This window comes from Elephantulus edwardii, unplaced genomic scaffold, assembly GCF_000299155.1.
Source record: "Elephantulus edwardii isolate Elephantulus edwardi_28Jun2011 unplaced genomic scaffold, EleEdw1.0 scaffold00104, whole genome shotgun sequence".
Classification (NCBI taxonomy): Eukaryota; Metazoa; Chordata; class Mammalia; order Macroscelidea; family Macroscelididae; genus Elephantulus; species Elephantulus edwardii.
The window spans coordinates 10,510,718-10,536,591 of NW_006399854.1; the positions used below are offsets into that span (position 1 = coordinate 10,510,718).

The 25,874-nt window shown below is 37.9% G+C and overlaps 1 protein-coding gene across 2 annotated transcripts in view; it reads left to right on the top strand.

Annotated features, from left to right (window-relative positions):
• FUT8 (fucosyltransferase 8 (alpha (1,6) fucosyltransferase)) overlaps positions 1 to 25,874 on the top strand; it is a 253,505-nt gene that overhangs the window by 58,628 nt on the left and 169,003 nt on the right. Inside the window, exon 2 of one of the 2 annotated variants that reach the window (XM_006891810.1) lies at positions 20,965 to 21,392. The exons of the other annotated variant lie outside the window; for it this stretch is intronic. Within the exon in view, the coding sequence (XP_006891872.1) occupies positions 21,190 to 21,392 (203 nt within the window). The 5' untranslated portion in view covers positions 20,965 to 21,189. The remainder of the gene's footprint in view (positions 1 to 20,964; positions 21,393 to 25,874) is intronic. 2 annotated transcript variants of the gene reach the window in all.

Here is a 25,874-nt window from a genome sequence, read left to right on the forward strand (position 1 = left end):
ACACACACACACACACACACACACACACACACACACACACACAATTTAAAAAAGATATCATTCATGAACAAAGCAAAGATCATTACAAAGACAGAGGAGAAAGAAAAAACACAAAAAGGGTGTCAGAGGAGACACTAAAAATTGCACTAGCGTGTCGAGAAGCCAAAACAAAGAGAAAAGATGCTGAAGTAAAAGAGCTAAACTGATTTCAAAGGGTAGCTCATGAAGACGAAATTCAGATCTGTAGTTCATAGAGTCATTGTGAGTTGTATGCTACTCACTGGCACCTAACAAGTATTTGTTTTCTTTCTTTACTTTGAATATGTTATTGTGTTGTCTTCTTGTCAACATAGTTTTTGATAAAAATCTGTTAGTAATATTATTGAAGATTATTTGTAAGTGATTAGTCGTTCGTTAAGGTTTGATTTTTGTCTCTCAACACTTCATGATGATGTGTCTATGTAGATCTCTTACATGATGATGTGTCTATGTAGATCTCTTACAGCTTAACTTATTAGAAGTTTGTTGAGATTTTTTGATGTGTAGGCTGATATTTTCACCAGATCTGGCAAGGTTTTGGCTATTTCTTTAGATACTTTTTCTTTCCTGTTCTGGCATTATGATTATGGCTTGAGAGTGTCCCTTAGGTTTTGTTTATTTTTCTTTCTGTTCTTCAGACTGAATAATCTCAATTTACTAATCATCAAAGTTTTAGATTCTTCCACTTGCTCTAATGCATTGTTGATCCTTTATAGTAAATTTAAGAAATTCTTATTGTGATTTGAGTGAAATTTTACAAATTATATTCATTATTTAAGTCATTCTTGCATATTTTCTTTCATAACAATAGTTACAATAAAATGTCTTATTCATTCTGTATTGTCCTTGCTTTTACCCATTTTAATGAGTGATTATTGTCCATTAATTTTCTGCTCCTCTTCTACTTTCTCTTCCTGATATAGATTGATTTTTTCTGTATATAAATGGAATTTTTTTAGCAAAAGTCTTTGTCTTTGGTAACAATAGTATTTGTGTTTTTGTGACTGACTGATTTCATGCAGTATAATTTCCAGTACATACATCTATGTTGTGTAGTGTTTCATGAATTCTTCATTGCTTTCAATGTTGTATAGTATTCCATTGTATGATTATATTGTAGTTTCTCTATGCATTTGTTTACAGTTGGACAGAGGAGTTATTTTCATCTCTTTGTTGTTGTGAATAATGCTCTAATAAAAAAAGTATTTGCACACACACACACACACACACACGCACGCACACGTCATAGTTTTTACTCCTGTAGGGTCTATAACTAGTAGTGCAGTAGATGGACCAAATAGCACTTATATTTTCAACTTTTTTTTTTTACTGTTTTCCTTTTTATTATACTTTTTTAAAATGTTAAGTTGATTTTAATGAAAGTTTACAGAGACTTTGAATTTCCATTCATTAATTGTTGCACTTTTCTCCTTGCCCACTCCTCCCCCCATTTGCTTTTCTTTTTGTAAAGTAAAAGAAAAAAAATTTTTCATTGTCTGGACTCCGGTCATAACAATAATAATTTCAACATTTTAAGGAAAATCCAGACAGCTTACCATGTGGTTGTGCCATTTTACATTTCTGCCAACAGGGTATAAAAATTCCAATCTCACCACACTAGTGCCAGCATTTTGTTTGCGGTGCTGTTGATCTTTGCTGTTGTTGCTGGGATGAAATGATACCTCATAGTTTTGCATTTAAGTTATTGTAATTTACCTTTATCTAATTACTATTTGGTTCCTTTAAAAATTTTTAACAGATGCTATTTTTGAAATTTGGTTTTGGTTATTGAAGAATCAAATAGGATTAGAATTGAGTAGAACCCTGCAATTATAATTGAATAGAATTAAGCACTTGCTGTTCTGCAGGAGAAAGATTTGGCTGCTTGATTTGATAAAAATTACAGCCTTGGAGTTCTAATTGAAAAGAGACTCTGTCGCTATAGAAAGATCTGGTATCTTTGTGGTAAGGAGCTGTGCTGCCATCCTGAAGGCACACAGTTCAAACCCGCCAGCAGTTTCATGAGAGAAAGACCATCTCCTGTGCAATTAGCTACGTCTGAAAATCCACCAAAGGGTCAGCTATGGGTCGATTCTGACTTGATGGTATATAACAATAACAACAGCTCTTTTCCCTGTAGGTCACTATTAGCTGTATTCAACTTGATTATTCTGAGTTGTTTTGTTTCCGCCTTCTTCTTGGTGTGTTAATGAGGTTCTTGTATAGTTATGAATTAATACAATACTGGTAAGTTATTTTCAACAAAAGATCATAGTTTCCATTAGCATTCAATCTGTTATGTAGGCCTTTGCATTTTGACAAATGCATAATACCATGTATCTACTATTATTGTATCAAGCAGAATAAGTTCACTTCTCTGAAAATCTTGTCTTACTCTCCTAAAATTCCTCTGAAAGTTGGACAATAATGAAGGAAGACTGAAGAATTGATGCCTTTAAATTTTGTTGAGAGGGTATTGAATATACTATGAACTGCTAAAAGAAGAAACAAGTTTGTCTTGGAAGAAGTGCAGTCAGGGTGTCTCTAAATGTTCAGATAGTCCCACTCATGCTAGTGGGTATGTTATCAGGAGTGGTGAGTCCCCGAAAGGCCATCATGCTTGATAAATTAGAAAGTCCACGAAACAGGGAAGATCCTAAAGGAGATGGGCTGACACAGTGGCTGCAGTGATGGGTTTACTCATTGAAGCGATCATTAGGGTGGCACAGGCTTGACGGCAAAGCTTTTGATCTGTCACTGTGAGTCAGAGTTCACTTGAAGGAATCTAATAATGGAAATCCCCTGTGTTCTTCCATCACCCTCATTAACCACTGGTCTTTTTCTGTCTTCTGTAAGTTTGCCTTTTCTAGAATGTTGCATAGCTGAAATAATACAGGATGTAGCTTTTTCACCTTGGCTGCTTTTTTTTTTTTTTTAAACATATTTTTACATTTACGTTTTCTTGATGTTTCTGTGGTTATATAGCAGGACTTCTGGCTGTTTTGTATGAACCAACAAAGTGAAACCAAAATAGAATCATATATTTAAAATTTGATTTCCCAGAACTCTTAACTAAAATGATAAAAATTAGACATTAAAGCCTTGGAATGAGATACTCAGAAGAGGTATGGTGAGACCTTTCAGGAGCCTGATGGAGGACAGCAGATTGTTAAGAGCATGTGGAAAGCAGCATCCATTCAAATTGATCAAGTCAGCTACCATCTTTGAGTTGGGCATCATTGTTTTCTACTCAGCTGATCAAGACATTGGATTGCTATGCAAGCTGCCTTTGTTTTCTAAGAGGGAGAATAAGTTTCTGGTAAGGCTTTGACATGTAATCTTTTCTATTCCAGTTAGTGTCCTGGATCAACCACATTTTGGAAATTCAAGCCCCAATCTATTCATTTGCTATATCTGCACTGGGCTGAATGGGTGTAAGTCTTGCTTCATAGCTCACCTTTTTATATCAGTATAGATACATGTTTTGTCTATTCATTCTCTCTCTCTTTTTTTAATATTTTATTTATTTTTCATTTCAATGAACATCTACAGAGATTTTGGAATTCCGTTCATTCATTGTTGCACCCTTCTCCCTGTACCCCTCCCCTGTTTGCTCCTCTCCTTGAAAAGCAAAAGAAAAACCTCCCTCATTGGTACACAATCCCCCCTGCACCTCCCCCAACCCCACCCCCAACCCCAAATATAATCCACTCTGCAACCCTCATTGCGTACTCCTACGATAAACATAATGCCCTAAAAGATAATATTTTTAAACTATTCTCTCCCCCATAGACTTCAATGCTGTAAACATATTTCATCCAGTTTTTCTCAGTCTTACCCCCACCCCGATGCCAGCCTCATTCTACAACAGTGGCACCATATAGCATTTGTGCAGTATACATTATTGAACCCATATTACTCAGTCTCTCCCCAACCCCGAGGTTAGTCCCATTCCACAACAGTGGCACCATGCAATATTTGTCCTTTTGTGATTGAGAAACCTCACTCAGCATAATGTCCTCCAGGGTCACCCATTCTGAATAATATTGCATGAGTTCCTTGGTTTTCAATGCAGCATAGTATTCCATTGTTCGAATATACCACAGCTTCCCTACCCATTCATTTGTTGATGGGCATTTAGGTTGTTTCCAACTCCTTGCTATTGTAAACAAAGCCGCGATAAACATGGGTATGCATATATCTACTTGGATGTCATTTATGGTCTTTTTAGGGTATATTCCCAGTAGTGGAATTGCTGGGTCAAATGGTATCTCTATTTGCAACTTTTTGAGAAAGTGCCACATCACTTTCCACAGTGGTTGCACCATTTTACACTCCCACCAACAGTGAATAAGGGTTCCAGTCTCTCCACAACCTCGCCAGCATTTGTTGCTTGCTGTTCTGTTAAATTTTGTTAGTCTTACTGGAGTGAGATGATATCTCATGGTTGTCTTGATTTGCATCTCTCTCAGAGCTAGGGATTTTGAACATTTCTTCATGTGCTTGTTGGCCATCTGAATGTCTTCCTTGGTGAAGTGTCTGTTCATATCCTGTGCCCATTTTTCAATTGGATTATTCACCTTTATCTTATTGTGCATCTATTCATTCTCTTAATGATGCCTTTTGTAGAGTAGAATTTTTAATATTTTAAAAAGTCAAATTTACCAAATTTCTGTTTGCGTGGATCTTGCTTTTGGTGTTATATCTAAAAGCAAAATCCAGGCAAACCCAAACAAGCAAAATATCTCAAAATATAAGGTCACCTTGATTTTTATCACTATACTATCTTTGGGAAATTTTACAATTTTCTGTTTTACATTAAATTTATAATTTTGAATTCTTGTAAAAAAGTATAATGCAGTGTTTACCTTATTTTTTCCTATCTAAATGTCCAATTATTCCAGCACTATTTTTGAGATGGCCTAGTAGTAAGGAGTTATGCTGCCAACTTTAAGGCACATGGTTTGAGCCCACTAGCTGCTTTATGGGAGAAAGATGGGCAGTTTCCTCCTGTGCAATTTGTAGTCTCTCATTGGAGGATCAGCTGTGAGTTCTTTCCAACACAGTAGTACACAGCAGTAATAACAACAGCCACATTTTAAAAGGCTTTCTTTTCTTCATTAATTTGCCTTTACTACTTTGTAACTAATCAATTGTGTGCTCTATTTCTAGGTTGTGTAGGTTCCATTAGAGTATTTAATTTCTCTTATACCACATTCTTGTTTATTACAGTTTTACATTAAGTCTCACAATTGAGCAGTTTAGTCCTCTGACTTTGTTTTTATTCTTAAATATTGTTGCTTATTCTCTTGTCTTTTGCCTTTTTACATCAATTTAAGAATATATCAATATTCATAAAATAACTTCCTAGCACTTAGATTAGGATTTTACCCAATCTGTTGCTTGAGTTGGGAGAACTTCTGTCCATGAACATTAGGAGCATGGGTGGCACAATGGGCTAGGCACTGGACAGCTAACCAGAACTGGGAGCAATCATGGTTCCAGGCCTTTCTAGGACAGGCTTAGAGTAATCTTTACTCTTGCACTTGCTCCACTTTATTATCTTTACTAGGGAGTTCTGGTGGCTTAGTGGTAAGAAATAGTGCTGTTAACTCAGACACACAGTTCAAATCCACTAGCTACTCTGCAGGAGAAAGATGGGTAGTCTCCTCCTATGCAATTTACAGCTTCTGAAAACCCTCTGAGAGTTATCTGTGAATTGGTTTGAACTTGGTAGCACATTACAACAACAACATTGTTAACCTTACTAAGGTAAAGCTTTTGAATGTTTTCAGGTCTTATGTGAGCACTCAGTCTCGACTCCCCAGGAATCTTTATTTCTCTGAAGTTCTTGACTTATGTCATGGGATTTCACAGTATTCAAGTAATTAAAGAGAATTTCCTTCCTCCTATTCTTTCTTCCTTCTATATTTATTTAGCTTTTTCACTTCTGACATTTTTAAAAATAAAACTAATCTATTATCTTGTCATTTTTTAACTCCAGTCTACCATTTTAATTTTAGTGCCACTAGATTTTTTTCATTTCTTCTCCATATATTGTGGTCCTAAGAATTCTTTCAGAAAGCAAGCCCATGAAATTATTTGACATACTTATTTTCTTTCCTTTTTTTTAGGGATCACTTCTCTCTTTTTTTCCCCATTTAATTTTATACTGGTTTACATGCAAAGTTCATAAAGTTCGTATACATTGTTTTTCACACCACATCTTCTCCACCCATCAAATTGTGTAACCCTATGATTACCCTCCCTCCTTGGATCCTTGTACTGTTGTTCTACAGTTGTTGTTGTTGTTATGTACCATCAAGTCGCTTGTGACTCATAGTGACCCTCTGCACAACAGCCCTAAATCCTGCTCTATCCTGTGCCAATTGCACTGCCTCTGACACATCCATCCTGATTACCTCAGTCACTGAATCAATCCACCTCATAGAGGGCCTTCCCCTCCTATGCTGTTCCTCCACCCTCCCAAGCATGAGATCCCTCTCCAAGGACCTGTCCCTCCTTACAACATGTCCAAAGTATGTCAGATGAAGCCCAGAATCCTTGCCTCAAAGGAGCAGCCTGGTTTAACTCTCTCCAGGATGAATCTGTTTGTTTTCTTAGCAGTCCATGGTACATTCAATACTCTTCTCCAGCACCACAGCTCAAAGGCATCAGATCTCCTTCTGTCTTCCCTAGTCATTGTCCAACTCTCTGATGCATAACAAGTGATTGCAAAGACCATGGCCTATATCAGATGCACCTTAGTCTCCAGAGTAGACACCATTGCTTTTCAGTACTTTGGAGAGATCCCTAATAGCAGACTTTCCCATCGCAATACGTTTTTTGATTTCTACAGTAATGGTCTTTTATAGTATTTGTCCTTATGAGACTGAGTTCGTTCACTTAGCTTAATGCTCTCCAGTCCCTTCCGTGTTAGGTGGTAATTTACAAAATCATTGCTCCTGAGTGCTGCATAGTATTCCATTATGTTAATGTACCGTCATGATCTACAGTGTCACTAATTTATTTTTTTCCAGTTTTCTAGTTTATGTTTGGAGACTAAGTTGAGATCTTGTCATTGCTTCATGGGAAAAGGTAAAAACTCTTGAAACATTTGCAATAAAGAATGTTATCCAACCTGTTTCAAATAGTGTTCAGACAAGATTCTTTGTAAAAGTAGTTATACTTTTATATGTGTAAATGAAATTTATTTTGGTAACAGTATATCTGTTATTTTTCCCCCCCATGCACAGCAGTAAATAAAACCTTTGTTGCTTTTCATCTAATATTAGTTACCAGTCAACTGATGCATTAAATTAAAGTTGGTGTAACTCTAATGATTTATAATCGCTGATTCTTCTTGGTACTTTTATGCCTCAGTGAAGATTATTGCCTTTTTTATGACTCTTTTTTTCCCCTAAACAGACTTACTGAAGATTACTGTATGTTTTATGATGCCTTAAAAAAAATAACAGAATTTTATATAACTAGAAACAGCTTGACATAATAATTTAACTTGATACCAATGAAAAATATGTTTTCAATCTCATCTATGGAACTATAGTCAAATGATGTAGGTTCACTTCTGCTCACTATTTCTTTTACTTTTTTTTAGTTTATTAAAAAGATTTGGCAGTGATAAATAAAATGCCAACTTAAAATACTGTGAAGTGATTGAGGATATCTCATTAAGTGTGAAGTGAAGAAAAGAGAATGTGTTTGAAGAATAGTATTAAACTCCCCCGAGCCTTCAAGTGGATTCCAACTCATAGCCTCTCTGTAGGACAGAGTAGAGTTGTACTGTACAATTTTCTTGATTGTAATCTTTATAGAAGCAGACTCTTTAAAGCTCTGGTCTTTCAGTTAGCAGTTAAATGTTTAAGCATTGCACTTGTGGATCCTTGAAGAACAATATATTGACCCTAAATTCTTTTCTTTTTGAAAGGATGTGAGGTGTCTATGAGAGATACTTAAGGACTAATATTTATGTTGTCTCAATTGGTATTATTTACTTAATTTTTTATAGTTTGTAGCTTTTCAGCCACTGTGCTGGTGGCTTGGGGGTAAGGATGGCGCTACCAATGCAGAGGTACATGGTGTGAACCCTCCAGTTGCTCTCCAGGAGGCAGATGAGCAGTCTCATTCTGTGCAATTTACTGCCAGTGAAAACACACTGCAGGGCCAGCTATAAGTTGGGTCCAACGTGATGGCACATGACAGCAACAACAGAAGTAGTGGCTCTCTGCAGCTTTGTCTCTAGGGAGTTGTGCTATTACCCAAAGGCCATGCTTTCTCCCAGTTGGAATCTGCCAGTGGCTCATTTCTGTTTATATAGAGTAATGTTCCACTGTACCTATGTTGCACATTTCTCTGTCTCTTCATGAGCATTTAGATTATTTCCATCTTTTGGCCATTGTGGTGCAACAATAGTATGCATTTGTCTGTTCGTGTTCCAGCTTTCATTTTTTTATGTAAATGAAGATGGAAGGAATAGAGAGTGACTGTATTAAAAAGAATTGGCTGACAACGATTTCAGGAAGTAGCATGCCACCAGCCACCAATGGTGACGAAGGAAGAAGTTTAAGCAGCATTGACAGTATTGGCAAAAAAAATATAGCCTTAGCAATTGATGGAATGTCTGTTGACATGTTTCAACAGATGAAACCCTAGACATGCTTTCCAGTCTTATGTCAAGAAATTTGGAAGACTGCCACCTGGCTGACAGGACTGGAACAGATCTGTATTTGTTTTTGTCTGCTAAAATGGTGATCCAGCAGAATGTGAAAATTCCAAAACAGTATCACTAATAATACATACAAGTAAAATCTTGCTGAAAATTATCCACAAGTGATAGTACATCAGCAGAGAACTGTCAGTAATTCAAGCTAGATTTAGAAGAGGCCATGACACAAGGAATATCTTTGCTGGTGTCAGATGTATCTGGACTGAAAGCATAGAGTACCAGAAGCATGTCTATTTGTGTTTTATTGATTATGCAGAGGTGTTTGACTGTGTGGATCATAAAAGAAAATATGGCTAACATTTGAAGAATGAGAATAGCTCTCATGTGAAACCTATACTTGTTTAAACCAAGAGCCATCTGAATACAGAACCATTGGTTTAAAATCAAGAAAGGTGCATCTCCCAGCATTATCCTTTCTCTAGACCTATTCAATCTGTATGTTGAGAACATAATTTGGAGGCTAGACTTTATGAAGAAGAATGTGGCATCAGTGTCAGGAAGGCTTATCAACAACCTGCATTATGCAGATGAAAATGTTGCTTGCTGAAACTGAAGAGGACTTAAAATGCTTACTGCAGAAGATTGCATGCCAGCGAGTTCTACTGAACATTATCCAAAACCAACTGGAACAGCACATCAACAGAGACTGCCCAAAGTGCAGGCTGGATTTAGAAGACGCCATGGCACTAGGACTATTATAGCTAATGTCAGATGGATCTTGGCTGAAAGCAAAGAGTACCAGAGGAATGTCTATCTCTGTTTCATGGACTGTGTGAAAGCATTTGACTGTGTGGATCACAACAAACTGACTGACTCAGAAAAGAATGGGAATCCCAGAACACCTGATTGTGCTTATGCAAAACCTATACTTGGACGCAGTGGTCAGAACAGAGCAAGGAAACACTGCATGGTTCAAAATTGGGAAGGGTGTGTGTCAAGGATGTGTCCTATCTCCATATCTTTTCAATCTATATGTGGAACAGATTATCTAGGAGGCTGGGCAGGAGAGGAAGACCCTTGATGAGATGGATAGATTCAGTGACTGGGGTAATGGGGGTAGGTTTGTCAGAGACAGTGAGATTGGCGCAGGATAGTGCAGGGTTTAGGGCTGTTGTACATAAGGTCACTGTGAGTCGCAGGTGACTTGATGGCTCATAACAACACTAACAACAACAGCAACAACAACAATGAAGAGCTCTGATGACCTAGTGGCAAGAAGCTGCACTGCAGTCCTGAAGGCACCGGCTAGCTGCTCTGCAGGCGAAGGGTGGGCAGTCTCCTCCCATTCAATTAACTGCCTCTGAAAAACCCTTTAGAGGGTCAGCTCTAGGTCGGTTCCAACGCTATAGTACACAACGACAGGAGCTCTAGTGGTGCAGTGGTTTAAATGTTCAGCTCCAGACCAGAACCGGGGGGTTTTGAACCTACCAGGTCTTTCTTGGGAGAAGGATGTGGCGTATGGTTTTATAAAGATTTATAGACTTATAAACTCTAGGGACAGGTCTGCTCTGTCCTGTAAGCTCCTTGCGAATTGGAATCCACTTGACAGCTGGGGATTTGGTTTGGTTTTTGAGAATGATTGTGAATCTCAATTCTTTGTATCACTTATATAAGACTCGCAAATTTTTTACTAAATGAGCCTGTTCAGTGTAATATATGAAGATTGCATTTTACCAAGGGTGGGTTTGAGTGTACATACATAAATTTATAATCTCTGTGTGTGTATACATCTGACTCTTATCTGGTTGTCTGTCTGTATCTATCTTTTTGTCTGTCATCTCTCTCTTCATTGCTGTCAAGTTGTTTTCAACTCATAGATGACCCTGCAGCGGGTTTTCAGATTTAGTAAATTTCATGAGAGGGGGGTTGTCCGTCCTCCCACATAGCAGCTGGGGTAGTTGAGCCTTATACTTTTGAGTTGGCAGCACAACTTAACACTAAGCCATCAGTGCTCCCGGGTCCATTGAGAAGTATATATTAATTGCATCTATAAACACAACATGCTATGTTTGTATGAATAACCGTTAAGGTGAGAGAGATACTCCTGATAGAAACCTTAAAAATAAGATTATACTTTGGCACTTCATAGGTTGGAACATAAATTTCTAAGATATTGGGTACCTCCAGTGAATTTATAAGAGTATTATGTGCTTATGTATTCAGGATGTCTGGTGTTTTAAATTTGTAAGTGCATATACTGTGACCTTGCTAATAAGATATATCAACGTATGATAGAAGACTCTTGGAGTAATAAATTAAAATTGAGTTTTGTAATTTTAGTAGCAGCAGTATGAACTTTCACCTTCTCTTCTCCTTTCTTTCACTTTACATTTGTCTCTTCCTTTCCCCACTTTTCCTCTCTCAAGCCCTTTTCTGTTGTCACATTTCATTTCACTCAGTTTTACCAAGTAAAAGTAAATTTCAACTGGCATTAAGTTCTAGTTTAGTTTGGGAAACTTTTAAATTCTTTTGTCCCTCTTTGACAATTACATACTCTTTAGAAAGGCCCACTCATCTATTTTAACCTCTTCTGATTGTAGGTTTTTACTTATGCTTGGAAGTCTGTTCGTGCTATAGTTTAGGACTTCTAAGTTGTTCCAAGTTTTCTTCTAATGAATTTTATAGTCTTTAGTTTTACTCCTATGTCCCTGATCACCTTAAGTTGGTTTTTGTGTATGGTGTGGGTCCTGCTAAGTTTTTTTGCAGATGGTTTTCCAAATTTGCCAGCACAATTTATTAAAGAGGCTATCATTCCCCCACTTAACTGGTTTCATCTCCTTGTCAGATTATCACTTACTTATCTGATCCTTGCCCATTAACTGGAAACAGTTTTTGTAGGTCTTTTCCCCTCTGAGATTTTCTAGTTCTTTATATGTAAGGGCTATTCTAGTAACAGTTACTCTATCATGGCTAGAAATACATCTCTTGTTCTATTAATGTACTTACAAACATTACAGAAAGTATTTTTAGCCTTCTTATATTGGATGAAAGAATTGTATCTATTGCATCTTATTTGCAGCAAATTTAGTTTCACTTCTATAGAATTTACAGGAGGTTTTAACTGGGTAGATATTTAAAAATATATAATACTCTCTGCCTTTGACTTTGTGTACATTGCTAGAAACAAAAAAAAAAATAGTAACAATTGAACTGAAATCTAGGGGAGATAGATCTTATGTATTTAACATCTATTGCTACATTAAAAAAATCACCCTAAAATTGAGTGTTTTATACTACGTTTATTATCTGTGAGTGAGGAATTAGGAAATGATTTAGCTGGCCACGCTTGTATCCTCTGGTACAAGGTCCTTGTTAGGGATTGTATTCCCCCCAAATGGTGTTGTAAATGCTAACTTCTGTGGAGACCTAGTGAGTTAAACTGACAATCTAGAGGCAGATGGTTCAAGTTCACCAGCTACTTCATGGGAAAAGATGAGCAATCCCCCAAAGGGTATACAGCCTCTGAAAACTGGATGGAGGGTTTGCTAGGAGTTGTTTTTCTCCCAGTACACCTGTAATTATAATCCCATTTGCCATTGGGCAATTCTTTGTTAAGTTAAGGAGATGGTATTGGAATAAAGTAAGTTTTCTGTCAATCTGTTTTGAGATGTAAGGAAGCAGAGTTGGGGTGAAATAGAAAACTTGCCCTCACCACATCAAGTAGATTCCAACTCAGCCTTCTTCCATCCAGTGTCCAAGGCTGGAGCAATGAGATAGAATGACACTAACTTTAACAGTGGGCTCAGGTGTGGCAGAGACGGTGAGTATGACAGAGGATAGGGCAGAGATCTGATCCATTGTTCATAGGTTTGCATGGATCATAGGCTGGTCAATGGCACCCAGCAACAACATATCTGAATGGTCAGGAACTGCCCCTTTCCTCCTCTGGTATCACTGATGGATTTGAACTGCAGTAGATATTTCTCCTTTCAGTTAGCAGCGGAACCTCTCAAGGACTAGATCACCATAATGATGATCACTTTGAAGCCAAAGAATACCATCTGAGGAGACCTCTGACAGGCTGACCTTCTGAATTTGCAAAAAGAGAGGCGGTCTTCTCCTTTATGATTTACAGCCTCTGAAAATTCCCCGGAGTTGTGAGTTACGCATTGATTCTGACCCAGTGGCACATGCTGACAGCAGTGAGAAAACAAATTTCTGCTTGTGACTAGAAAGTTATGTTAGTTTTCAAAAAGTTGCAATCAAGGTGTGGAACGGGTTTCACTGAGACAAGGATCCATTTCAGGCTAGCTCCTGATTGCTGGCACAATTCAGTTCCTTGACACACGAGCCTTTCCATAGAATGGCTTACCTCAGAGAAGCTTTGACTGTCAATAATGCTTGAGCTGCAAGTGCCAGAGAGAGTAAGAAAGTGCGACATCCTAGTCTTTTCCACCCTAATCTCAGATGTGAGATTCTGTCACTTTTGCCTTATTCTGGGTTAGGAGCAAGTCTACTGTGTACTCATGAGGAAGAGATTACACAACAGCATTGCAGGCATTAAAACTGGCTATTTTAGAAGCTGTCTACAATAACTTGTATATAAATCATGTGCATAAATGATTATGCAAAGGCTTTTGACTGTGTGGATCATAACAAACTGTGGCTGACTCTGAGAAGAATGGGAATCCCAGAACATTTAATTGTGCTAATGCGAAACCTATACTTGGACCAAGAGGCAGTAGTCAGAACAGAGCAGGGTAACACTGCATGGTTCAAAATTGGGAAGGGTGTATGCCAGGGATGCATCCTGTCTCCATACCTTTTCAACATGTATGCAGAGCAGATTATCCAAGAGGCTGGGCTCTATGAGGAGAATTGTGGCATCAGGATTGGTGGAAGATCTATTAACAATCTGCGTTATGCAGATGACACAACCCTGCTTGCTGAAACTGAGGAGGACCTCATGCACTTGCTGCGAAGGGTCAAGGACTGCAGCCTTCAGTATGGACTGAGGCTCAATGTCAAGAAGACAAAGATTCTCACCACTGGACCAATTGGCAGCGTCAGGATGGATGGCGAAGAGATTCAGAGTGTTCACAGCTTCAGTTTGCTTGGCTCCACAGTCAACACTCGTGGCACCAGCAGTCAGGAAATCAAAAAGCGTATCGTGATGGGAAAGTCTGCTGTTAGGGACCTCTCTAAAGTACTCAGGAGCAACGGTGTCTCTCTGGAGACTAAGGTGCGCCTGATACAGGCCATGGTCTTTGCAATCGCTTGTTATGCATCAGAGAGTTGGACAATGACTAGGGAGGACAGAAGGAGAGTGGATGCTTTTGAGCTGTGGTGCTGGAGAAGAGTACTGAATGTACCATGGACTGCCAGGAAAACAAACAGATTCATCTTGGAGAGGATTATACCAAGCTACTCCTTGGAGGCAAAGATTCTGGGGCTTCGTCTGACATACTTTGGACATGTTGCCAGGAGGGACGGGTCCTTGGAGAGGGACATCATGCTTGGGAGGGTGGAGGGACAGCGCAGGAGGGGAAGACCCTCTATGAGATGGATTGATTCGGTGACTGGGGTAATTGGGATGGGTGTGTCTGAGGCGGTGCGGTTGGTGCAGGATAGAGCAGGGTTTAGAGCTGTTGTGCATAGGGTCGCTATGAGTCGGAAATGACTCGACGGCACATAACAACAACAAGCTACACATCCACACTATGAAAGTTGAAGCTTTGTCCTCCTTGTCTCCAAGGAGCACTCTGACTGCACCCTTAACATTAAAATGAATAAATAAAATGGTAAAATATTAGTAAAAATATTTTACATATAACGACCGAGTGGTTATTCTATCAAAGTACTTTGTATTACAAAATTGTTTCCGTAATTTTTGCCTCCATTGAAACGACATTCTTTCTTTTGGCTTTGAATATTAAAATTTTTGTTGTAATTCTAAGTATTAGAGTATACCATTTTATTTATTAGTTTAAATGGTGGTGGTGGTGGTGTTAGGTGCCATCAAGTCACCTGTGACTCATAGCGATCCTATGTGCAATAGCTCTGAAACCTGCCCTCTCAAGAGCCAGTCTCACTGACTTTGACCACCTACCCCCATGACTGCAGTTACTATGTCAGCCCATCTTATCTGGGATCTGTCTTGCCTGCACTTTCCCTCCACCTTTCCAAGCATGATGTCCTTCTCCAAGGACTGGGCGCTCTTGGCCAGGTGCCCAAAGAATATAAGAGGGAGCTTACTTGGTTTCACCCTCTCCAGTACAGTGATACTTTTTATAAAAATTGTCTTTGCTTTTGTTTATTACATTCTTTAAATGACTTTTGTTAATGAAGACTAATATCTTTTGGTATAATTTGAAATTAGCTAGGATATTATTATATGTTCAAGAGATTCTAGATGTTGTAAATGAGTATGTGTTCAGCTACTAAATGTAAAACTGATGATTTGAACCCACCCAGAGGAATCTTTGAATAAAGACCTGGCAATTTTCTTCCAAAAATTTTTATTATAAGCTGAAGACCACACAGAGAGTTATACTCAGAAACACATGGGGTTGCTGTGAATAAGAACTGACTCAAAAGTAACTGGCTTGGTTTTATAATAGTTTCAGCATATAGTAAAACAGCATTTAACAGTATTGTTACCTCAAAAGTTAATACATAGAGTTTTTATTTACTTCCTGAATCAGAGCTACCTCTTAGGCTGTTGAGAATGGATTCATTATTTGTTGTATTTTGAAACCAGAAAGTCTTGAATGTTTTTTATATCTACAGAAGATGTAAAATAAATTTCATAATATTGTATTACCTGAAACTGTGAAAAAACTTCAATTATCTTGTGTTTTGGTGAAGAGATTTTATGTTAGTTATTTAATGCTGCTGTAACAGAAAGACCAGACTATATGGCATCTTGGTTATTTAAGGATGGAATAATAGAAGTTGCACTGAAGTCATTGGCAAAGAAAGTGTTTCAGTAATAATTACTGATGATTGGAGATAAGAAAGGATTATTAGAAATTATAACTTTGATAGAGGTGGCCCCAGAGGTCACATGATAGAATTTTACAAGTTTTATTAATTGCAAATTCCTCTTTTCAACCTCTTAATCCGTGACTAGCACATATATCTCATTGGGTGGAATATTACAGGCATTGAAGTTAGGTTTAAAGTAGTTATTTTGGGTGATGCAGATGAGGATACTTGAGATAAAGAAACTTGAGTTTTGAAAAAGAATTTTAAGAGAGAGTGTTGTTGTTAAGTGCTGTGAGTCATAGGTGACTCATTGTGACCCTGAAAGTGCATTGCGACCTTAGGAATGAAAGTCCTCCACACTTGTGCGTGACTTTGATCCTTTCTCCAGGTTCATAGGGTTTCTGGAGGCAAGCCATTAAGGAAGTAGATGCCACTCCTGCTTCCAAGCTTGTTTCAGCTGGGGAGCACTACCAAACACTGTCCACCATGGGTAATCATTATTGCATTTGACACATCAGTGTCACGGTGTTCAGCTTCACAGAGACCTCACATTACCTCTGTACAAGAAGACACCCCAGGGCTATATGACCTAGAAGACTGTTTGAACAAAAACATTGAAAAACAGGCCTGAGGGCTGCGGATTAGAGTCAACCACCTTTGGCTTGATAGCATCACTCTCGGTCCACTAGGCTAACTGATCTCTCTCTGTGTTGTTAAGTGCCTTCGAGTCATAGGGGACTCATAGCGACCCTGTGAATCAAAGTCCTCAACACTTGCGTGTGTGCGTGACTTTCATCCTTTCTCCACATTCATAGGGTTTCTGGAGGCAAGCTGTTTACGGAAGTGGATGCCACTCCTGCTTCCAAAAGAGCTCCATTAATAATAAAGAGTACTATTGATAGACTTAAGCTAAAAAAAAAAAAAAGTATATAGCTGAATAGCTATGAAAAGAAAAGAAAGAAACCATTGTTTGGGCAGACAGTAAGTTTCTGTTACTAGTGTTAGAAAATTTGGCATCAATTAAGGGTAATGGTTGAATGACTGTTGTTGAGATATGGTCAACTGTATACTTAAAATTTTTTCATTGTCATCTGTTGTGTATATGTTTGTAAAACATAAAAACAGAAAAGGCAGCTGTTAGAGCTTTGTGGGCATAATCTTGCAGATTTATAGGAGTTTTCTTTCCATTTTTTGTTTTGTTTCGTTTAAAATTTTAAGCTCACGGTTTTACAACTTAGGATCACGATTGCCTTAATATTGTTTCTTGTGCTTCTCCTGCGTAATTATGCTGTTGTGTACCGTTGAGTTGGAACTGACCCATACCTGACCCTCAAGCTGGTTTTCAGAGACAGTTAAATTGCACAGAAGGAGATTGCTCTTCTTTCCTCCATGGGACAGCTGGTGGATTCAAACTACATGCCTTCAGGATTGCAGCTCAGTTCCTTACCACTAGGCCCACAGAACTCTCTAATTGGATTGTTACTGGGGCCTTAACAGATAGTAAATGGTCATTCAAGGTACCATTTGCCTGAAGGAACAGAAGAAGGAGAGTCAGGAATTAGAGGAAGAAATTGAATGTGTATCTGCTTGCTTCCATGAATAACTGCCTCCTGTGCCATGAGAGTGGGCTAACTATCTAGGTGGTGCCTGGTTACCATAAATAAGTACATAGTCAAAGATTCTATAGCAGAATTCTGATTAAAAAGGGGGCAATTCACAGTAAATGTTTAAATTCTTAATAGAATCCAGGTATCTTAGAGCCAGTGAGGCCAATTGAGCCCCTGTAACAGTAATACTAATACTTAAGTTTTAAACCTTAACTGAATACTATTTCCTCGCATAATCTTTGAACCAAAAAAAGAATTTGTTTTCATTATATGGTACATCTGCTTTTAAAAAGAATTATCTGTGTGAGAAGAAATTGACAGTGGCAACTCACAAGGTTAAATAGGGATCTTAAGTGACAGTGAGTTTAATATAATGGTGGCAGAAAAATTTGGAAAGGATACTGAGAGTTATATACAACTTGAAGAATATAATCAATATCACAAAATTATACATGCAGTGATTGTTGAAACAACATGTTTTTGGTTATGTGTACTTTCATCAAAATAAAAACAAAAAGTTTTAAAAGTCTCCACTACATTTTTATATGGATTATTATGTTTTAATTTTGTTCTCAGGAAGGTTTCAGTGAGAAAACATCTTTTTATTTCATGTTTTTCCCAGTGTAAACCTCAATTTCCTTGTATGTAAACTTCAATTTCCTTGTATGTAAACATCAAGGAAAACAATGTAGGGTTGAACAGGAAGAAATTTAGAGTATTTCAAGTGTACTCATTTTAAGACTCTTTCTTTTTTGGCTATTTTAAAAGCAAGAGTTAAGGTTCAAAAATAGAAAAATAATGCTGTGCTCAGACTTGCTCTGTCTTCTCCAACTTGTATATCTAAACAAAAACAAAACCAAACAACAAAAACCAAACAATCCAACCTCTTTGCTCTCAAGTTGAAATCAAGTCATAGTTGATGCTCCAGTGTGTTTTCATAGTCTGCAAGTTGCATAGGAGGAGATTGCCCATCTTTGTTCTAATGAGCAGCCGATGGATTTGAGTCCTCTACCTTTGCGTTGTCAGCATAATTCCTTACACACTAGGCAACCAGAGCTCCCTAGCTAGTGTTTTTATAATGCTGCTATTTATGGCTGTTCAAGTAGGGATATGTCATGCTTGCTTAGTTCCAATCAACACTCTTGGTACCAGCAGCCAGGAAAAGACAAATTGCATTGGGAAAAAAAAATCTGCTGTCCAGAGACTAAGGTGTGCCTGATCCAAACCATGGCTTTCACAATTACTTGCTATACATCAGAGAGCTGGGCAGTGACTGAAGGATGCAGTACTGGAGAACAGTACTGAACATACCAGGGAATGCTAGGAGATAAAACAGGTCTTTCCTGGAGAGGGTGAAACCAGACTGCTGCTTGGAGGCAAGAATTTTGAAGCCAGCTTCAGCTCACATACTTTGGGTATGTTGCCAGAAGGGACAGATCCCTGGAGAAGGACACAATGGGATGGTGGAGGGACAGTGCAAGAGAGGAAGACCCTGGGTGAGATTAATTGACTCAGTGCCTGAAGTAATGGGAGTAGGTGTGTTGGAGACAATGAAATAGGCTCCAGGTAGAGCAGGGTTCAGAGCTGTTGTACATAGGTAGAGTTGCTATGAATTGCAAACAACTTGACAACACGTAACAAAATTATGGGTGTTCACAGAGGGAGTTGCCATGCTAAAACAAAGGCAGTGCCTCACTGGCAGTTGATATCCATCAGTGGCTTCAGGAGAGGGAGTTGCCATGCTAAAACAAAGGCAGTGCCTCACTGGCAGTTGATATCCATCAGTGGCTTCAGGAGAGAAAGATGAAGAATCTCCTTCTGTACAACTTACATCCTCTTGAAAACCAATTGGAGGGTCAGCTCTGAGTCAGTTCTGACTTGATGGGAGTGAGTTGAGGTCAGGTTAGTTGGACTTACAGTGACTCTATTTGACTATTTGTTCTATGAGACTGGTATAGTCTGCATAGAATTTCTCAGGCTGTAATCTTTATGGAATTTAGTTGTAATGCTTTTTCTCCTATGGAGTTGCTGATGGATTCAAACTGCGTACTTTTCCATTAAAGATTGAGTACTGAACTGTTGCACCACCAAGATTCCTTGTGGTTATTATTATGTACCATTGAGTAGCCGACTCATAGCTGACCCTCCAGTGAGTTTTCAGAGGCAGTAAATCACATGGGAGGATATTGCCCATTATTCACTTGTGAAGCAGCTGGTGAATTAGAACCACGTACCATAATTCCTTACCAGTAAGCCATCAGTGTAATGTTGGAGAACCTTCGTGAGAAGAGTTGTAGAAGTCTTCTCCACTGTGATGTTGGAAAAGTGTGTTGAATGTCTCTAGTCCTGGCAAAAGAATGAACAGATATGTCTTGAAGCAGGTGCAGTCCGAGTGCTCCTTGAAAGCAAAGATAATCTTCATCTGAAATACTTTGGGCATGTTATTAGGAGAGGGACTTCATGCTTGGAAATGTGGATGGATGGTGTAGGAGAAGAGAATGATTGTCAACCTGATGGATTTACAGTCACTGTAGCAGCAATGAACCTAAGTGTGTCAGAGATTGTGATGATGGCACAGGATAGGGCAGCGTGTAGATCTCTTGTCCATAGGGTCACTATGAGTTGTACTGGATTTGATGGCACCTAACAACAATTAGCCACTAATGCTCCCTTAGTCTTTTGTAATAGACTGTTACATTAATTATCTGCCTATCACACTGCATCTTGTATTCAGGAACTGTTTTTTCTTTCCCCCTCCTCTGTCTTACGAAAACAACTTCCTGTGTAGAGGTATGGCTTTTCTGTAGCTATGCAATTAAAGTGAGTTTAGAAATGATATCTTTGCTACAAATCCACTTTTTAAAAGGAAATTAATTTTGCCTCAAAAAGAAATTCTAAGCCTAATGACAGGGAAAGGAAAAAATGAAACCTTACCCAAACTGAGAAAGCATGGATGTTATAGTTAAAATGAACAATAAACAAAGATTTAACTGATGTTGATATTTACAGTTGTTGGTATTTTTAATAAATCTGAGGAGTATTTTAGCTTGACCTATATCAATCTTGCTTTGTGATATTTGGAGTGGTTTCTACGTTTTAAACAACTGTTAATCTTGATTGGTTAATGTGCATGTCAGTTTTAGACTTTATCCTCAAAATGACAATTTGCCTGCCACCCGCTGAGTTAAGTGGTGTAATGGAAGCTGAGCAGGTAGATGGAGGAGTGGAGTTAAACACTTTCAGCCACTTATTTACCCATATACAGGATAGATTTCTGTTTGAGTTAATGAAAACATTAGTCCAAAAAGATATATTTGAATACTTTGTTGATTATTTGAATCTCAGTGTATTAGCTATTGCTATTATAGAAGTATAATAATGTAAGAAGGGAAAGTGATAATAGTGCTTAGAGGACTTTCAGACAGAGCTAATTAATCTGTTATCTAGTAGAGCTCTAATGTGATGGCTGATTTGGTATATAGGCTTAAAAGCTTTTGTTTTATTTGTTTTACTTCAGCAGTTAGGTTACCTGCCAGCCAGTGAGCCAGTCAATACCAATGTGCTTCCTTCAAACTCTGTGATTGTCAGCATATTTTCTTTTACGTATGTTTAATAATTTAAATTGATTTCTTAATCTTTCCACAGCATGTAGAGTCCATGAAGCACCAAACAGTAAAGCTTCCTGCTTGTACCAGCTGGAGGATCCCTTTGAAAGAGTCACCGCTGGATTACCAGAAAAAATTTGTCTAAAGCATCATGTATTGAACCAGCAGAAGGCTACCAACTTTGCAGGAATCAGAAACAAGGGATAAGCATGTCTTCAATTCTCTGAGCTCCAGAAATCCAGCAGAGTGAGTGGAAAATCTGAAAATGCGGCCATGGACTGGTTCCTGGCGTTGGATTATGCTCATTCTCTTTGCCTGGGGGACCTTGCTATTTTATATAGGTGGTCACTTGGTACGAGATAATGACCACCCTGACCACTCTAGCCGAGAACTGTCCAAGATTCTGGCAAAGCTTGAACGCCTAAAACAGCAGAATGAAGACTTGAGGAGAATGGCTGAATCTCTTCGGTAGGTTATGAAAAATCAAGACAATTGATGAAATACTGCAATTAATTTTAAAATGTAGGATTACTTCAGTTTTGAAAAAATTAATAAGATACTTGAACTTTATAATATTTAATTACATTATTAGAATACTTTTATATCAATGACATATATCTATATATTTCATGTACATAATTACTTAATTTTTCCATAGTGATAAACTTTATTTTACAAATGAATTTTAATATTAACTATGCCATTTATGTGCTTACCTTTTGTTTAGGTAATGTCAGCATTTTGACATTTTTAATATATTAAATCCAAATGTTTTATAAATTTAAATTAGTCTATATAATGACAGTATAATAATTGAGAAACTGATTTAGTCTAACTAGAACTTATTAAAATGGAGAAAGAAATAATCATCCTCAAAACAGCTGGATCTGAGATCTGTTACTGACAATTCTAGGTATATTAAAAAAATGTGATGTATATCTGTTAGAAGGTATCAATGGTGGAAAATCGAAAGTTTCATCTTTAAGAAACACCTGAACATTATACTACATAAATTATCTTAATTTTGTCTTTCGGGGTTAGTTTAAAAGTTAACTCATTATTAAACAAAGCTAAAGTTATGCAGGCACTTTTAGCTTGTAGTAGATTCTTTTATGAAAATTTAATATATATCTAAAGTTTGTTCTTTTATTCCATATTAAACTCTTATGCATAAGCTCCGACTTTGTATTTTCTCCTAGGTTCCAGACTGTACCCTGTTCATAGAAAAATCAGTATCCTAAAATCTCAAAGAAAATTCTTGTATAGGAAATCACTGAGTTAGCTGCTGCTCAAGTTGATCCTTGAATTATGTTTTGATTTTAGTAAAATCTTACTCTCCATAGAAATTTTGCTCCTTGAGAAGACTTTATTGCCTCTTAACAATTTGAATTTCTAAATTATTGCTCAATTATTTCCTAGTTCTTCTGATAATACTGATACTTCAAGGTGCTTCTTTTTGACTACCAAGAATCTTGTTTTTGTATCTTTAGTGTGAATTGATTGTTCCTTCTGAAAAATAATATTGGAGCCTATTAAGTCACTTTCTTTATATTTTTACATTTAAATTAAATTCTCAACTATTACATTAAAATACAGAAATAGAATAGTCTACTTCCAACAACTGAACCACTTAATATACTTTGATGTGCTATGTAAATAGACTCTAAAAACATAAACTAAACAAATTCATTTTTATATTTGATGTATAATACCAAGAATATAAATAGTTCTCTTCTCTAATTAAAAAACTCAAACTCAATCACTGTCAAGTAAAAACCTTATACCATTTTGTTGGCTTTAATGATGGGGCCAATTTGTATTTTATCCAAAAACTCATTGCTGTTGAGTAGGAATTACTTATGACTGAACCCACCATTGGGCTTCTGTACATTTCATGGGAGGAGTCTGCCCATCTTTCTTCCAAGAAGGCACTGGTAGTTTGAACCACCAGAGCGGCATGGATTTTGGGATAGCAGCAAAGCACCTTCCATCGGATTGCACCATAAGAGCACCTTTCATCTAAAAGAATTTCATTTTAGAGCCCCTGGCATAAAAGAAGGAACAGTGATTACATTGCTAGAGCTGGAAATGGAGCACCGACAGTGTGGAGATGGTCAAATCTAACCTCTTCTAATTCCACAAAGGAGAACTGTCCCTATCAATAACATCTATAGTATAAACCTAATCCCCATAAGGCCATACATCTCACCTCTCTCCCTCTATTGCACCTGTTATTTTTGTTGTTGATTGCTTTTGAGTAGAGTACAACTCATAGTGACTCTATGAACAAAAGACCTAGTGTATTTTCATAAGTATCATCATTTCTCCAAGTTCATAGAGTATGTGGTTTAGGAAGTGAATTCCACTTCTCCTTCCAAACCTGTTTTACAACTGGGAGCTCAACCAAACATTGTCCACATTAAGAGACCATTATGCCATTTGACACCCCAGCAGGACAAGGTTCAGTATCATAGCAAACACAGATTTCCTTAGCACTGCAAATTGACGAAAAGTGATATACAAAGTAGAAGAATGTTTCTTAAACTATAACAACACTAGTTTTACTTAGCAGTGGTTAAATGCCATCAAGTCGTATATGACTCATAGCAATCCTATGAACAAAAGATCTGAACTCTGTCCTCTAATTAACATCATTTCTGTATGATTATAGAGTTTCCAGAGGTGTCTCTTTTGGGAAGTGGATGCCACTCTTGCTTCCAAAACTTAATCAATCTGGAAGGTCCTCCAAACACCATCCATGATAGGTAACCATTATGGTACATGACACAACTATTGCACAGTGTTCAGCATCACAGCAACTCCAAGTTATTCAGTATAGCAAACAAACTACTGCTGTATCACTTAAAGAGTGTTCATACTAAATAAATTTAGCCTGAAGGTCACAGGACCAAGGGCCCTATGGAATTTTAAAGACACACCCTTGAGCAGGCCTCTGCCCTTGGGTCCTTATTGGCCAAAGGAGGCCAAAGGCCAACTGGCAAACGCTTGTGGAGGGGGAAAAAAATCAATATCACAAATCAAACACAACCCAAAACTTTCCTTATGTGACCCCCATCAAGACGCAAGAATGCAGCTTCCAGAGTGGAACGTCTACTAATTACTTGGCCTGAAATCCATTATAAATGACCACACAGACATTACAGAATCACTTTGTACTCAACAGTTGTAGAGCTAACTAGGGAAACAGATTGGGTAAGGGGATGGCAAAGAATATCTCACACAGTGATAGTCCAGGTTTAGTAAATAGCATTCCCAGGCCAGGTTAACAGTAAGAAATAATCCCTCGACTAGGTCAGACAGCTGCTCAGTCAGTAGCAACATACACCCCTTACATTAATCTAGGGAGCTTCTCAGTCAGCAGCAAGATACTCTGGCCCAGGAACCTCTGGCCCTGAAGGATGTACACTACTTTCTTTGTTGCTTCTTGTTTCTTTATGGTGGCAGTCTTGTTGTGTGCCCTCGAGTTGGAACCGATCCATAACTGACCCTTCTGTGAGTTTTCAGAGGCAGTTGATCTCATGGGATTGTTCATCCTTCTCTTTGTGGAGCAACTACCAGATTTAAACTGCATACCTTCAAGATTGTAATGCAGCTTCTAAATCCTAGGGCACTTCCTGGTGTTGAGGTTCCCAAATTCCACCACTGTATCTGCTCAACTTAGTGTTAAGACTAACCAGTCCAGGTGTGGATGTGCTAATGTGCCCTGTGAGGATATAGTTTACGCTGCTATTGATGTTGCAGGTGGGCTACCTGCCCTCAAGGCATCTGGATCAGATCAGAAACTTGCTCAGAGAATGATAGCAAAGCCAAAGAACAATGGTCTAGAAAGTAAAATGTTGAGTCAGTAGATAGATTGCACTGCATAATCCATAATACAAAATAGTAACAGTATTTTACAAAATTAGCTCAGATTGGTAATTTGTATTCATTTAAGAACATTTCTTTGAGTTAAGACATATGGATTAGATTTGAAAAGCAACCTAGAATTGAAACTACAATAAAAAAATAATTTAGGGTCAATAAAAGCAGTTACCTTCCAACATGCCTGTTCTACAATAATATTCCTTGAAGTTTGGTTTTGAATCAGTCTGAGTTTCTGCTCATCCGAGAGGTAACTGAGGCCTCAAGGTGTGAATCAGGTTACAAATAGACCTTCTTTCTAATCCAAGGGATGTTGTGGAGAGAGACCCAAACTGGGACAGATTTTCTTTTGGTCTCAGAAGAGACCAAGGTAGTCTTCCTTGTAAGGAATGATTCCTTTCCAGTTCACAGGATAGCCTCAGGAAGAGATGGTTCTTGTGAAAAGATAGGCTCTGAATGTAGACCTCTAGTATGCTTTTAATGCCAGTTCTTTAATGGCATAGGCCTGGTCTTAGGCAGAGATGTGATGAGGCTAGGGGAACACTGTCAGCCACTTGGTGGGTGACTGTAGGGAAGAAAGTTACTCCCCTGATCCCTAGAAGGGTGTGCGGTTCACAGAGGAGATTGCACTTTTCCTGTCATCCTCTGTTTGGATACGCTGAAGTCCTGGGTTACCACACCCACCAGACAGTTGTTAAAGGTCATGCTTTGCTTTTCACACTTACATGTTCCCATCTATCTCTTTATTCGATATTTTCATTCTGATTCTACCTTCAGAAAAGTAGATACGTATTAGAACTACTTATTTATATTTTCTTTATAAACTCATGGTTGCAGGTTTATGATCAATATCTGTTAACTCTGTTTTCAGGTGAATTAGTTGAAGTGTGACTAGGCTGCCATCTATCTAGTCTGCTGTCTTGTCTGGATGTCTTACATAATTGTGTCTTCTTTTCTTTCAATTTGAGTGTGAGTTAACAGCACATTTGGTTTCCATTCTACAATTCATACACATTATATTTTGTAGCATCAGTTACAATCCCAACATTTGTTTTTTGTTTTTTTTTT